Here is a 16,514-nt window from a genome sequence, read left to right on the forward strand (position 1 = left end):
TAGACATGAAGTATAAAGAATAGCTTCATTGTTGAAAGTTATTGGTAATATGATAAAATGAACCTGAGAAATCTCAATAATGTTTCATATTGTCTTCCTTATTCTTTTTTATTGATAATATAAGAGATCAAAACAATTGCTTTCAGTTAGATTACATTATAAATGATGTTTTTTTTAATTGAATTACATATGCTGCAATATTGTCTTCCAGATAATTATACATGATTGACAGGATTTGTGGGTTGAATTTCAGACCATGAGTTTTGGTTATGTATGTGAAAAAGTAAAGCAAAACACATTTCTGACAATAAACTTGTAAATTCAGGAAAAATTGAAAATAAAATGATTTACAATATGTATAATTCTTTTGGTTCTGTATTATAAAAGTTTCTTATAAATTGAAGTGTATATTTTTAAAATGTTTATTGTTCTCCTTTCCTCTCAGCTGGCTATATAACCAAAATGTTGGTGAATCCTTACAATATTGCTTGAATAAACCATTTAAAGTTATAATGAACTGGGCCTCTCTGGTGGCACAGGGGTTAAAGTCTCAGTGTTATCAAGCTATTGCCACCCACTGTGGCCTGAGTTCCATCCAAGCCAGGGAGCTGACCCACATGTCAGGACCTCTCCTGTCTTGCCTGCTGCTCCCCTTAGCAGTGTATTTCAGTAGATCCAGCTGTTCTACTCCCCAACTGTCTGTGGTGAATCCTCTCACTCTTCACACACCTGGCCTATGCCCAAGTTCTTATATGAATAAATAAATAAAAATAATTTTTTAAAAGATTTATTTATTTATTTATTTATTTATTTATTTATTTATTTATTTATATAAGCACTGTGTACAGTCAGAAGCGCAGGAGGGTGACAGAATTTACCAGCACCAGAGCAGGGAACAGAACAGGCAGACTGACGAAGTACACTGCTAAGTGGAGCAGTGGGCAAGGCAGGAGAGGTCTGTGTGCCATGTGGGACCCTCGCTGGTGGCTGGGGATCGAACTCGCTGCAGAGGCTGCAGGCAACCTCGCAGCCCAGCGCTCAACTGCTGTGCCACCAGGGGAGGCCCCAAATATAAACATTTTTAAAAATAAAAAATGTTTAAAGTTCTGATGAACACAAGTAGTCTTTAAAACAAAATGTGTGACTTTTACCTTTTAAATCTTATTTCTAGTTTTTAATGCCTTTAATTAATTTAAGGGTAGTTTACTGTTATAGCTAACTTTTCAGGGTTAAATAGTTTGTTCTTAAATTATATTAAAAACATTTAATAATATAAATTATTCATCCTATATTCTGGAATTTGTAATCACCATAACAATTGAATGTCACATATACACCTCCCTTCACTCATTTGTTTTCTATCTTCTACTTGTTACTTCAGGCTATCACTGCTTTTCATCTTGATTATTAGAATAGATTTCTTGATTTCTCTTTACACTTTAATCTATTTTACACACTGTTGCAAAACAAAGTCCCGACATCATCTCATTTCCCAAAGTTCTTAGATAACTTTCTAATATATTCATATTGTAGACAAGATCAATTAGCACCATGATCTTAGTCCTCTCATCCTTCTCAGATTAACCTCACATGTTTGCCTGTGTCCAGACACACTAAGTTATCCCAATTTGACATTATTTTAACTAAACAAGTTTATAATTCTTTTGAGCCTTGATTTCCTCACCTATGTTTAAAGTGAGGGATATTTTACCTAATTCATACATAGTTATTGAATATATTAGATGACTATATATACCAAATATAAAAATATATATTATATATAGGGTTTTTGACTATGTGTTGAAAAATATTAACTCTGAGAATTACATGTGTATATATATATATGTATATTTGCTTTGTAATAGTTTTAAATATAATGCTTTCTGGGCACAGACTGAGTCACTCAGTATTTGCCATTCTTGTTCTACTCTTAATTCCTGTTTTCATTCCAGTTGTTCCTTCTGCCTGGAATACCATCCTCTCTATCTCAGCAAGCACAACATCTACGTATCCTTCAAGGTCAGGACTCATGTGCTCTCACTTAAGACTGCTAATCATTTCAATTAGAAGTTAGTGCCTTTTTCTCTCAACTCCCAAGGCAGCCATGTATTTACAACTCTTCCACTGTACTTCTCAGTCACCCTATTTAATTCTATAGTTTCTTATTTTCTGCAAGTTTATTAGCACTAAAGTAGACATTATCTGATTTATCTTGAACTTAATTGTGAGTAAATGAGTTCTCACATGAATATCAGATAATACCTGCAGTGATAACACTGCATAAAAATTACCCTAAAACTTGATAGCTGAAAGCAACAAGTACTTTTGTTGTTGTTGTTGATGGGTCACTGGTTCTACAGCACTTCAGGTAAGTGGGGCTGGTCTCAGGTTGTGGTCCACAGACACCAGGCGCCGGCTCTGGGATGCACATCTAATTGATCCATGTGTCTCCCACGTACTTCCAACTGGTAGTTACCTGGGATATAGTCTTCTCATGACAACCAGCAGGAACAAATGGAAATAAACAGAAGCATGCAATAAGAGGAACTAGCACACTGTGTATCTACCCATATTCAGTGACAAAATCCAGTCTCTTGGCAAACTCACCATCAATAAAGTAGTCCACCCCAACTATGGTGGATGGGACTGCAAAGGCCAAGGACACTGTACCCTCTAACACAACCAAAGACAGTTAATTACTTTCCATTGACTTACAATTCTCCAAATATACCCTGAGATTTTTCTGTCTGTATGTTTTTTCTCTTTGTGCTTTCCTTTTGTCCCTCCTCTCCTATAAAATTATATCTACCATGGATCAAGTCGGTATTTGAAATATCTTTTTCCTTATCTATCATATGTGACTGGTCTAAGAGAATTATTTGGCAGGTTGTTAAGAAATTGGAAACTGCTTGAACTGAGAGCTTTCAGAAATGTTTGGAAGGTGCCAAAGCTGACTGCCTCCCCATGGGTCTGTTGTTCCTTCTTCCTGACTTGAAAATGGAGCATGATGCCTGAAGGTAGAGAAAACCATCAAACAACTGTGAGAACAAAAGCCGTGTCTTACCAAACACAGAACCAAATAATACAAAGTGTCCACCTGAGCTGTTCTCTCTTAGTCCATATTGACCTTGGGCTGTCTACTAGATTTCTTATTGGCATAGGTAAACATATCCTTTATGTGCAGCTTAGAATTACTGATACTGACCTTAGTGTGCAAGTATTATTCTATATAGCTGACTTTCTGCTTAGATTCTCCCAACTTTTCTCATATCTTTATTTTTTCACATTTTTATATTTATGTGGAATTCTTTTATTTACCCCTCTGTTATTGTCACTTAGACTTCAAGCTCTAAATGCAAATGATTCTTTCTCATGAGTATTTTTTTTTTTCTCCAGGGATTTTGGAACGGATCTCCAATATAATGAGGGCTGAGTGAAAGTTTTATGAATGGAACTGAATTGAATTGAACTGAATCAAATTGAATTGTATTGAACTGCATAGAATTGATTTGAATTATACAACTCTCCTTCCCAATCAATTAATGATAAATCTACTAGGGACTGTTCTTCAGTCCTTCTTAACCAATGTTTTTCATTGGTACAGTGATGTGCTGTGGCCTAAAACTCAAGCCTAGAAAAGAATTCATTCTACTCCCACTCCACAGAAGAGACATCTGTTATTTTGTTCACTCTAGATCAAAAATCTATATTTTTTGCATTGATCTTCTTTTCTGGTATATTTCCTTTTAGGAAATTCCTTCCCCCCATTTTTAATCTAAGTTTCCAGAAATAAGTATATGGTCTAGACCTTGCCATTCAGTATATTTCAACCATTAGGTTGTGGTGATTCTTATGGCTATGTAACCCAAAGTAGACCAGGGACATATTGACTAGTTCTGGGATTTGTTTTAGCTATTTGCAAATGATTGTGCTTTTTACTGAGAATGACAATGATAAAAAAAAAAAAATCAATCTGAAGCTGTGAGGCTCTCCCTGTGTGGATATCATGGATCTGTAAAGTCAAAACTGAGGAGAGCAGAACCAAGAGATTGGAGTTGGGGGAGGTCCCGTGTCCCATGAGTGATGGTATTTAAGTTTTTACATATAGAAAATGATACCAATATCAGAGTGGTGCTGGTAAATGTTAATGGTGTATGACCATCAAAGTTATTTAACCACTGTGTTTCCTTGTGCATAAGAAATGATAGTACTTTCATTTAATCTTCATATTGAGTATTAAATGAGAATAACACCTATAAATAGCTTACAACACTGCCTGCCACACACTGGGTGACCAAAAATATGTTACCATTTTAATAGAGAAATTTTTATTCATGAATTTTAAGTTACATACAAGATCCATTTTTCTTTTCTTTTCTCTCTCCCTTTTATTTATTTATTTATTTTTGTTTAAGCTGGTTTAATTTTCTATTGCTTGCAACCAAAAGGTGTTGTCTAATACAATTAACATAAAGCATAAAGCCTCAGAGTGTATAGGTTTATGGCAGACCAAATTCTCTTCCGTGGGTTGAGGCCGAGAAGGGGAATTGAATGAACTGAATCTGGACCATCTGCCTCTCCTTAGTTGATATCTATCAGTAATTTTACCTCAGGTCTATGAAACCTCAGTTTCTAAATAGGAAAGGAATTTCCTCATTGCCATCTTATTTATATTCACTAAAATTCTCCTATTATGTTGTCACTTAATAGCTTTGATATTGTGATATTATAAAAACAAATAAAAATGCAAAAAATAGGGAATCAAACATGAGAAAAATAAAATGGAAGAAAATATTTCAATTTTTTAAATACATGTTCTTTTTGTGTGTGTGTGGTCTCATTTTTTAAGCCTAAATCTGGAAAGTTTTTCCACCTTAGATTAGAGTAAATAATATTATAACTAAGCAGACTACATGCTAAATAGCACACTTTTCTTAGTGTATGTTTCTGGAGGGACATACAGGGGATTTGCATGTTTAATTCCCATTAGCACCTGTCACTGGGATTTATTACCCTAGAGTTAATTCTCCACTCACTGCAGCCAAGAAAAAGGAAACCCTTGTACATGGATTTAAATGAAGCTTTTATTTTCAAAGTGAGATAAATTTCATGTGCATTCCTTCAACACTTGCAGTATTCCAACCCTGAAAAACCATATTTATATTAATTTTTGGTGAATAATTGCCTAAACTTAATTTTATGCAACAACTAGAAAATCTTTTTTCCCAATTTCTCCATCAATTGGGAGGGGAAAAAATAAGTTTTAATCAAGGACTTAGCTCAGTTTTAAAATCCATTGGCTCTCATTTTTCTAGTCAATATTAATAAAAAAAATTAATGATAACCTACTATGTACCACAGCATTTTCTATGTTCTGGCATAAAACAGTGAAAACACTAGGAAAAAATTTCCTCCTCTTGAGAAATACACATTCTATGGGAGAATATACACACATACATGTATGTGTCTATACATACATTTACATGTATATATACAGCCTTATATAACTAACTATATGTGTATGTGTACATGTATATATGTGCATGTATGTGTTTATATAATAATAAGTACTATATGTAAGATTAAAGCAGGTGAATGTAATATAGTGTGAAGGGGTAAATGCTATGTTAGTTCAGTTGGCCAGAGAATATACTCTAAGCTGTGACATGTGTTCAGATCTAAGTGAACTCAGTCACAATCTTACGTACAGAAATCTATGCAGCACTGCACTACCTTTTTCATGAAGAAAAAACCTAGGCAAGATGTTGATATACAAAGCAAGTTCCATCTGCGGCCAAAGATTATACAAAATTCACCTACTTAGTACAACTGATCTGTTGGCTAGTACTTTTCCTGTCCTTGTTGTGTGCTCAAGCACCCCTCCCTTTTCCATCTCATCGCAAAAAATCATTTCTCAAACCATAATCCTGCCCTCTTTTAGGCAGAATTTCAGTGCTGACATACTTTTCCTTTTCTGGTCCTTTCTTTTTTTCTTTCAAAGAAAAAAATTCATGCAGTCTCTATCCTTTGAATACCCCAATGCCCCAAACAGGATTATGTGACTATTTAATTCTACTTCACTAACTAGACTTAGAGGACTGAATCTTTTTGGCAATCAGACATATTGATAGAACACTCACTATATACCAGCCTCTGTTTTAGGATCTGAGAATTTACAAGGCCAAGTATCTGCCTTAAAAGTGCTACATTCTGTTTTGAAGCCTAGGTAAATAAATTGTCAATGAATAAGCAAATGATTTTTTGCTGTTGTTAAGATAATGAGTATATGTGAGAGTTTCTTAGAATTTAAACTACTGTCTATTTTGGAAAAAATATAAAAACAATTATAAATATAGTCATAACCCCTTGAGATGTCATTCTCAAATGACAGGTTACAAGTAGCCTAAATGCACTATCTAATATGGTGAACACTAGATTTGTGGCTTTTAAATTTAAAATTAATTAAATAAAAATAAAAATTCCCATTTCCCATTGGCCACATTGCAAATGCTCAGTAGCCATATGTGTCTAATAACCACCAGTCTGGAGAGCATAGATATGAAATGAACATGTTCCTCATTACAAAAAGTTCTGTTCTGGTCTACACAGCATTCAGCATTCAGTCTCTCATCAATGGCAAAAATAACAGTTGTGATTTTTTTTCTGTCAGGCATTTCACATATTTTTGACTAATATATTCCTCATAAGACCCTATAAGGTAGCCTTTGCTACTAGACCTGTCTTATAGATTAGAAAACTAAAACACCTGGCTTTTATTTTTCAGTGTTTTGTCACCTAATACTATGAAAAAATACTAAGAATTGAATGCAGATAGCCTGGTACCAAAAACTCCCTTTTAACAAAATATCAAGATGCTTTGGTATGGGAAAGCTGAAGATGGTGAAGAAGAGATTTTTAGCATGACAGGCAGAGGCTCCGTAGAAATGAGAAATGGCCAGATTTGTCAATGTCTTTGCTAAGTATGACCTTATCAGAACTATCAGACATATCAAGACATCTCTCACTGCCTAGAGGTTTAGATGGAGCTTGTCAGGCAGAATCATGGAATGCTAGAATTGAAAAGAACTTTGAAACGATCCAATAAAATATTTCACAAATAAACTGAGACATGCAGTTTACCTGACCTGTCCAGGTGAACAGTGAGTTATGACCATCACCAATATTGGACCTCAGGCCTCATGCCTATGTGTGTGTTTACACATTGCCCCTTGGTACCAATAATTTAACATTTCCCTGATATATAATTTATTAGTTCTGAAATGTACTAATCTTCGGAAGCGGTTTTCTTCTTCCCAGAATGTTGGCTGTATCTGTGTGTACTGAACCGTGAATTTATCCACTTTCCTTTTGTCTAGGTTTTCCTTATTTTATTCTTCTATTCTTACATTCCTTTATCAGTACAAAACGGATCCACAACCAAGCTATTCTTCCCAGAAGAAAGATAAAAAATCCAACAGTTTGAATCCTTACACACACCATTAGGAATGTGGAATACATGCCATAGCTTTCACCATCACTTAAGTGAGAATATACAAATCAGTTGTACATTTTTTTCTCGGAGACCTTTTACATTCTCAACCTTGCCAGTCACCAAGATGCACTCAAATAAAGAGCTGCTGCAGAATGGGTCTTCCTTGAGCTTGGCTTCCTGCTCCACTACAGAAAGGTTCCAGGTGCCCAGAGCCTAAAGTAGCCTCAGTAGCGCTGACAAGCCAAGGTTGCAGCGGGTTGGGTCTCTGCGAAAGCTTCATGCCTTCTTCCCCACACGCAAAACTTGAGCTCCAGCTCACACTCCCCGCTTCATCAATCACAAGACCCGAAGTCGTAGAGTGAGTCCAGTCCAGGGGAGTCTGGCTCAGGCTTTGCCAGCGCCGTGGAGAATCTGGCAGGCGGCAGGCTGAGCTCCACTGGGCGCAGCCAAAAGGCTCTGCGCGCTCCCGTTAAGCTCTCTGAGCCCGGGTCTGGCGCACCGCGGGAGGCCAGCGAGCTCCCACTCTCTGCAGCCGCCTCCTACCCTCAGGTCTGTCTCTCCCGGCTTTCCGCGCATAACCAACTGTCGGTCTCCACCTCCCGTGCTCGGCGCGCATTTCCCTCCAATCCTAGCTTACATAACTAGGGCGGGCGCGCTCCCGCCACTGCTTACCACCCAGGGGAGTCGGGCTGCGCTCTCCACGCCTCCTCTGCGAGCGTCTCCACGCACCCGTGTGCCCCACATTAGGAGGTGACCCTCCTCGGCCATACTGCAACGGTAGCCAGGACGTCTCTCCACCGGTGAGAGAACACTCAGATTGGAGACGAGAGCGCCTCGCAGTGCCCAGCTCCCTCCCTTGCTCCCTCCCGCTCCCGCTACTCCACCCCCCAGCCCCCCGCCAGTTCCCCCTCCGCCCCCTGGTGCCAGTGAGTGTGCGGCACCGGGTAGGGGACCCGTAGACTAGCCCGGGCTCGGCGCGCGGCGGAGCTGCGCTCGCTCCTGCTGCTGGAGGGGAGCGGCGAGGTGGCCGCCCGGCGCCTTCTCCACTTCCCAAGTAGGGGCAGAGCGGCCGTTTCTGCAGCCGCGGGTTAGGAGGAGCAGGGGAAGAGGGACTTCCGAACTCTTCAGCCGTTTCCTCTCCACCCCATTTTGTCCCTTGCCCTGGGAGAAATTGAAGTGTGGCGCTCGGGTGTCATTATTTCTTCGAACTGCTACTCGGGTGTCATTATTTCTTCGAACTGCACGGATTCAGCTGCTGCCCAGCGGGGCTTTCCGCGGTCTGCGCGTCTCGGTGTGTGACCCCCCATCCCGGCACACCGCCGTCGACGATGGGGAAAGGTTTGCGGTCGACAGCGGCCCGCTGCGGATTGGGGCTGGGATACGCGCTGCAAATGTTCGTGCTACCTGCCCTGGCCTTGCTCAGCGCCAGCGGCACCGGCTCAGCTGCTCAAGGTAAGGGGTCCGCCGAGCCTGGCGGCCACCTCCGCTTCTACCTTTCCTCCTAGCTGTTGGCTTCCTCTCCGCTTCTGGCTGCCTTAATCTCGCCCGTGGCTCTCCATCGGAAATCACTTTAAATTCCACTTTCCCAACTATTCAAACATCTTTGGTTAACATTTTTAATTTATCTTTTAAGATGAGCACAGAGGGACTCTCGGGGTGTGGACACGCATCTGTCTCTGGGCGTGTGGGCGCCTTGAGTGCCTTTTGCACTTTCTGCTCCACACGCACACATTGTTGCATATTGTACACACAGAGGTTTGAAGAAACTCTCCGTGCGGGTAGCTGTGTGGCTTGTCATGGATGTCTCCCGAGGTGCGGAGACTGCCAGCCTTGCGCCACGTCTGGGGTTGCGGGATCTTCAGCGACTGAGCTTGCCAGTCGCTAAAGGGCGCCCAGTTGAAGAAATGTGTCCATTATGGCCAAGGATCCACTCGTGCGTGTGCTCCACGGCTGCCGCTCTGGGCTCTGTGGACACGCAGAGCTCGCGCAGCCCGCGACCCAGCCTTCTGCAGACTCTTGGGTGTGCCGCACGCACACCCTCTGCCTAGTCCCGCCGGCGACAGAGAAACTTAAAATCCCAGCGCTCTGGGGAAACGGACCGGTCGTTCAAACCAAACCCGAAACTCCCTTGAGTAGCCCATCATTGTATAACTTTGACTTTTTAATTTAATGCATTTGAGCTGTAAACAGCTGGACCAAATTGGCACTGGGGGGAGATCAGCCAGGAGTTGAGGATAGGTGATGAAGGAGGGGAGACGTGGGGCTGACCTCCGAGGCGCCTCCCAGTCCCGGAGTTTGAAGCGGTACCGGCAGCTCGCAGCCTTTGCAGGGCGGGCAGAGGAGTGTGAAGGAGCCGAGACAGCCTACGCGGTCGTCTCCTCCTCGGTCTTTTTCGGGTCACCTGAGCCCCAACCTTTTGGCCTAAAGAAGCGCCCACCTGGGTCTTTTCGCCCAGGTGTGGTGGTCCCAGACTCAGGGGCGGCAGCTCAGCTTTTCCCTGGGGTGGGGGTGGAGGAAGCTTTCGCAGTATTCAGAGATGATTGAGGGATTCCATCGTCTTGGTTACATTTCTTTCCAATTTGGAGAGCAAAGTAGGTGTGGCGAGAGCCTCGACTCCCGGGGTGACGCTCAGACTGTGGAGGTTACCTCTAGTGAGGCGCGAAGGCACTGAGGTTGGGGGTGGGCGGGGGGTGTAGGTCCGTGGAGGTGAAAGCGGGGGCTAAGCGTGGGCGAGTGTAGTCTGGGTGCGGAGGTAAGTGGTTAGCTAGGCTTTGTGAATTAGGGATAGCTACTTAGGGAGTGAATTTTCCTGCTGCCAGGCTGAGAAGCCTTGCTCATAAATCCTGCCTTCCTCTCTTGCTAGATGCCGCCCGTCCGCAAGCTTTTGCCTTGGTGTTCTTATGCCTACTTCCAGAGCTCAGAGCTCCTCTATCCATTTACAAAAGGATAGCCATTCAGAATCCCGGGGTCTTTTAGATTTCTTGAAATCGGTACAACTTCCCAGGGTAGTTGCTCACTCATAGTGTTTAGAGGAGGGTTCTTAGAAGTAGAACTGTGCAACCTGATGAATAGTGGTGTTATCAGTCGTGTGACTCCGTGGAATTCGCCTGCTGTTATTGGGCACACAAAAGACTGGACCCCTGGGTGGGTCTGGTGTGGGGGAACACCAGGTGAAGTGTTTGAAAAAAGGAAAACTTAAAGTCCTCAAAGATTCCAAACAGGAGATAGAGGACTCCACCTAGAGCTTATGACGGCCCATTAAAAACTCTCCGTAGGAAAAAGGATCAATAAAGATAATCAAACAGGAGATTGTAAATGAATTAATATTGAGAGGAAAAGGAAAGGGGAATTAAAAGAAAGAACACTCCAGATAGACTGAACATTTTGCAATTGTACTTTTTTCTTCTCATAGATCAGACAAAGATTGAGGATTGAACTTGTTCTTCTGGTCTTAAGTGGAGAAATGTCTTCGGCCGGGTGTGTGCTTTTAAGCGCTATCCCCCGTTTAACTTATTTAGTTATTTTTGTTCCTGCTGAATAACAGAGTTCCAGTTTATGTTTGAGTCTTAAGGTCCTTGAGAGACACTAGTTCTCTGCTTTCACCTTTGTTATTCTCCATGTGTTGTCTACATACTAGCTTTTCCTGTGTTGTCTATTAGGTATCAAAAACCTAGAAAACACTGAAGTCTACTTACTATCAACTACTGTCACCATCACTCTAATCTACTCTCCCAGCCTGTTTACTGTGGAACCTCTATTACACTGTCTTCTCAATCACTTGTATAAAGTGCTGACACACCTCTTTTCCCTTATAATTTCTTTTCCTTTCTCTTCTCTCGTGGTCTAGAGTAATAAAAGATGCTACTGCTCCCTCATGGTATGATTTCCATTTACAGAGGACTTAAGGAAGGGAACAAACTATTTTATGAAAGGAACTCATATACAATTAGATGAGAAAGTGATTTAAGCACTTTGCCATGTGGGTAAGGTTTTATTTCATTGTTAGAAAAGTACTAAACAAAATTAAGAAGTTACAAAAATTGTATCTCTTCAGAAATAGACAAGAACACAATAGATGTTTAAATAAAATAACATAATGGCTATTATTTGTGAGTACACTGCCTTTTGTAACTGGCCTAAAGAGAGCAGTTACTAAACAGGTCCTTGGGAATTTCTCTAGGCTTTAGACAACTTTCTCTTTCCTGGTTATGCTCTAATTGTTTCATTCAGGATGCTGGGAACTCCTAACTCCAGGGAATTTGTGGTATTTCTGACTTCCAAGAATGAAAGATTTTACTAGGAGAAGGGAGCCTATGTGTGGATATTTGTGTATGTGTGTGTGTGTATGTGTGTGTGCTATGTTTGTATGTGTTCATTTGATTACTGTGCCTCAGTATCAGTGGCATCTTGTTTTATGAATGCATTTTTAATTCTGGGCTACACCGCACTGATATGCTATTTTTCTAGCACCAACTAGTGTTATGTCACCAAACTCAGAAAATTACTAGACTCCAGTCATATTGGGATAATTTCTTTTATGACAATTTAATTTATAATGACTTTTTAATATAAATAAAATACTTCTTTCTACTAAAGGGTAAAATTTACTTCCATGCATTTATGCATGTTGTTGTGGTAGAAATAGTCAACTGGCAAGAAAAAAAGATAGTTGAATTTCCATACAAATGTGCCATATATTTCTCCATTTTAGGAGCAGAGTAACTCCATGAGTTCACATTTGAAATTTTCAGTAAGGTAAAGTATGCTAGCTTACCTTTGTATAGAAAAGTAATTTCATATTGTCTAGTTTAGGGAATGCATACAAGGCTTCAGAAAATGAACTTTTCAAGTACTTGTAATGAATAAGGAACCATTAGGTTGTTAACATTTATTGACTCCCTGGTCTTCTGTGTTCTGATTACTGGGTGATTCAGAGTTTAAAATATCAGATCCTGGAGCATCTCCCATTGTAGTCTGGGAGCTAGCTGGTTGTCCTAATCAGAATTCATACTGGTCTTTTTAAAGCAAACTGCTTAAAGGCATGAAAGAGGCATAAGTTATATTAGGCAAAATCCTCTTAGCTTATTTAGAATTATTGTTGAGACTTAAAAATAACTGTTCTCTAATGTACACTAGGTTTTCCAATTAGTGCAAATAGAAAGAGTGTGCTCTATTAAACCTTAACTGCATTTAGCAGTTTCTGATTTAGGTCATAGGTTTGCTGGAGCAGCAGAGGGAGTCACTCTCAGAAGAAATATTAAAATTAATGACTGCAATCACTTTAAAAAAGATAATGGAAAAAGTGTGAGGTGGGGATTGGGTCAACCTCTTTTCTTACAGTTTTACTCTGCATTTTAATTTCTTAGTTTGACTTTTGTATTGGTGGAGTTAAAAAAAAAGTATTCCCATTTCCCCCACAAATTTGAAAGGTACTTTTTCATTTGGATAGCATATAATATTAGAGGCAAAGTTTTTCACAATTTTCTGCAAGTGTGTCCCAGACATGGGTGCTATTTGTTAGGCATACAGAATTGAAGGAAACACTTGCATCACTCAAGAAGATAAATCAAAATCAAATGATTATCATTCACCTTCTGAAATATAACAGTGGGCCTAAGTCTGGATTCAGACTTACAAAGAAAGTAAACTTAGGGCCTCCCCAGTGGCACAGCAGTTGAGCGCTGGGCTGCAAAGCTGCCCGCAGCCTCTGCAGTGCAAGTTCCATCCCTGGCTGCTGGGCAAGGGTCCCACTTGGCGCACAGACCTCTCCTGCAGCACCCGCTGCTCCCCTCAGCAGTGTACTTCTTTGTCAGTCTGCCTGTTCAGCTCCCCGCTGTAGCTCTGGTGAATTATCTTACCCTTCCTTGCTTCTGACTATACCCAGTGCTTGTATAAATAACTAAATAAATCTTAAAAAAAAAAAAAGAAAAGAAAAGAAAGTGAACTTAGGTTTAGTGTTAGTGGTGGGGTGAGTTTGGTTTCTAAATTTCTGTGCGGAGAAACTTTGGTTTGACAGTTTGGTTAGAAATGGGATGTTCTCACAGCTAAGTTTTGCAAATGTCTTACTTGCATTGATTCTTATTCAGATTTAATTTTGGCATGACTTTGGGGAGGCACAAGCTAAAGGCTGTTAGTGGTGTTTGACCATCTGCCAGTTAGCTTAGTGGTTATTAATGTCTCATAATCCTGCCTCCATCACCTTCTAGCTAATTGGCCATTGGTGAGTCATTTAGCTTTCTTTTGTGTGTTATAGTTTTCTCATATGTAAAATGAGGATAATATTATATTAGAATTGAATGTATTAATACCTGTGGATATACATAAAGTGTTTAGGGCAGTATTTTTTGGCTTTCAACTCCTCTGAGAAAAATAAACCTAAGTAAACCTCCTAGAAAAATCTAGAAGTTAAATTAAAGGTCAAGAATTTTGAACTTAGAGTGTGGAGTGGTATAAACATGGTTACCCTAAAGGCAACAAATAGAACTATCTAAGGGGATGCTCCAAGTTTATCACTGCAAACTCCTGGACACTAAATTCTTGGAAAAGCCCATGGGAAAAAGCTATCCCCTTTCATAGCCTTATTTCTTCCTTTCTGCTGTTTCAGACAAGTAACTAATAGCAGTTCCAAAAATGCCATGTTAAGTTACTGCAAATTAAATCCTGCCTACAAGCTCTTTGTTTGACTTCCTGTCGTTAGCATAAATATTGAAAGATAATTTCATAAATCCATAAATACGGAAAATTATGTCAAGTCCCAGGATTATAAATAAGAGTTTGAAGGAAATTAGCCTTTATGCAAATGTCAATAGTCTTCTTAAAAAAAGAAATGAACACATAATTGAATATAGAGAAAAATAAAGAGAAAAATAGTTTCACTTGAAGAAAAGCAAGTTCAACAAAACTTTCATATATTCAAATTGTATTTGTAACAGAAAGTTTTAGTACCATAATTTGGAACAACATGGGTAATATACATGGCACATACTTTAAATATTTCCCATTTAATTACTTCTGGTAATCAATGATCATTGTTATTTTTTCATGTTAAATGCAAATGTTTTCTGGCAGGTTTTTGTGATAAAACTAGAGATGTGTGGGGATTTTCATGTTACTTAGAATTAAGGGAGATATTTCTCCTATAGTTTTTTCAGTGTGATTTTAAATTTTGAGTGCCTTGTCTGCACTTACAGAGGCCCACATTTTTATTCTATATCTTTTTTTTTTAAATTTATATATATTTTACATTACTATTCATATTAAAACAATGTTTGCTTTTTTTGTTTTCCCGCATTGGCATCATGTAGTCCCCATAGAATTTCCTTCACCAATTCACCCTTGCACCATCACCACAGACCAAGTGCCCCCCCTTCCCTCCATCTGATCCCTCTCTCTCCTCTGTAGGATGTCTCTGTAGGAGTCATGTAGGATGTCTCTGCTTTCTGTAGGATGTCTCTGGTTTCTAATTGTCTGTTTGTTTTTGTTTGTTGTGTTGTGTTTTGCATTGTTATTATTTTTCCCCTGATATCTTATTTAGTTCCCCTGTATTCCTCCAATAAGTGAAACCATCTGATATTTTTCTTTTTCCTTCTGACTTATTTCACTGAGCATAATTCCTTCTAGCTCCATCCATGTTGCTACAAATGACATTTGTTTATCTTTTTTGATTGCTGAACAGTATTCAATTGTGTATATATACCACATCTTCTTGACCCAGTACGAATGGCACATATCAAAAAAAAAAAAAAAAAATCTAGTGACAGCAAATGTTGGTGAGGATGTGGTGAAAAAGGAACTCTCCTACATGTTGGTTAGAGTACAAACTGGTCCAACCACTATGGAAAGCTGTTTGGAGGTTACTCAGTCTAATAAAAATGGAGGTACCATATGACTCAGCAATTCTATTCCCAGGGATCTACCCAAAGGACACAAAAACATTGATTCAAAAGAATACCTGTAACCCCAGTGTTTATTGCAGCAGTATTTATAATAGCATTTACAATTTATAATAATTTGGAAACAACCCAAATGCCCAAAAATAGATGACTATTCTATAGCTTTTTAAAATCTAAGTTCTTCAAGCTCTGTACAGACACTTTTTTGATTTCATATTTCATTTGGATTTGTTATAGCTTATGTATTTGTGGAGGAGCTCTACATGAGTCTGAGACCTTGGGTATTGTCACAGTATTATTTAAAGTATATTTGAGCTAGAATAGAAACTCTGAGGAACTTAGTGTTACTTTTCAAGTACCTTTTTTGCGGCAGGTTGAATTTTTCTTGAGCAATAAAATACTGCTGTCTCCTTTTTTTAGTTCTTAAAAAGAACTCTAATACTTTAATAATTTATATTTTATTTTAATATTTTTCATATCTAACTTTATGAGTATCTCAAAAGAAAAATTTTTAGTAATAATTTATACGCTAACAATACTGGGAAAAGTTTTTTGTACCCTTTCTAGTGGATTAAAGAGCTCAGAATAATTTCTCTTTATTTTATGTGTGTGTGTGTGTGTGTGAAAACTCAACACATATATTATATTGCAAATATTAGACTCTGTAAGCAAAATGTTGGAAAATATTGGGCTATAATTTCAGAATTAAAAAAAAATGTTTTGGGTTGAAGTTGTATGTGGATTCTCATTTTGAACATTTCTGTCCCTCTCCCCCAATTGTTCACTTATGGTTAGATAATTAATTTTTGAAATACATGGAAGGATGCCTCCAGATTTCATAGGTACTTAAATCATATTTATTTCCCACAAAAAAGTGTCTAGTGTTAAAGTTACTGTGACATTTATTAAATTGAAGTTATAATTTAGAAAGTAAGCTATAACATTGAAAGTGCCAAATATACAGATATTTCTCCTTATATCTGTATATCTTTTGTTTGCAATGAGCAGTGGTTCAAAAGTATTTTGTGGGCCTCCTTGGTGGCACAAGGGATTAAGATGCAACCTGTAAAGCTGTCTGCAGACCCTGCAGCACAAAGTTCAAACCCTGGCCAGGCCAGGGAGCTACCCAC

General features: G+C 39.1%; 1 protein-coding gene across 2 annotated transcripts in view; it reads left to right on the forward strand.

Moving 5' to 3' along the window:
* Positions 1–8,820: 8,820 nt before the first annotated feature.
* UNC5C (unc-5 netrin receptor C) overlaps positions 8,821–16,514 on the forward strand; it is a gene marked incomplete at both ends in the record, with an annotated part of 418,359 nt that continues 410,665 nt past the window's right edge. For both annotated transcript variants that reach the window (XM_084233858.1, XM_084233859.1), the window contains one exon: positions 8,821–8,944. In XM_084233858.1, coding sequence (XP_084089984.1) covers positions 8,821–8,944 — 124 coding nt within the window. The remainder of the gene's footprint in view (positions 8,945–16,514) is intronic.

The sequence above is a fragment of the Talpa europaea genome, assembly GCF_964194135.1.
Source record: "Talpa europaea genome assembly, chromosome: 5".
Taxonomy (NCBI): domain Eukaryota; kingdom Metazoa; phylum Chordata; class Mammalia; order Eulipotyphla; family Talpidae; genus Talpa; species Talpa europaea.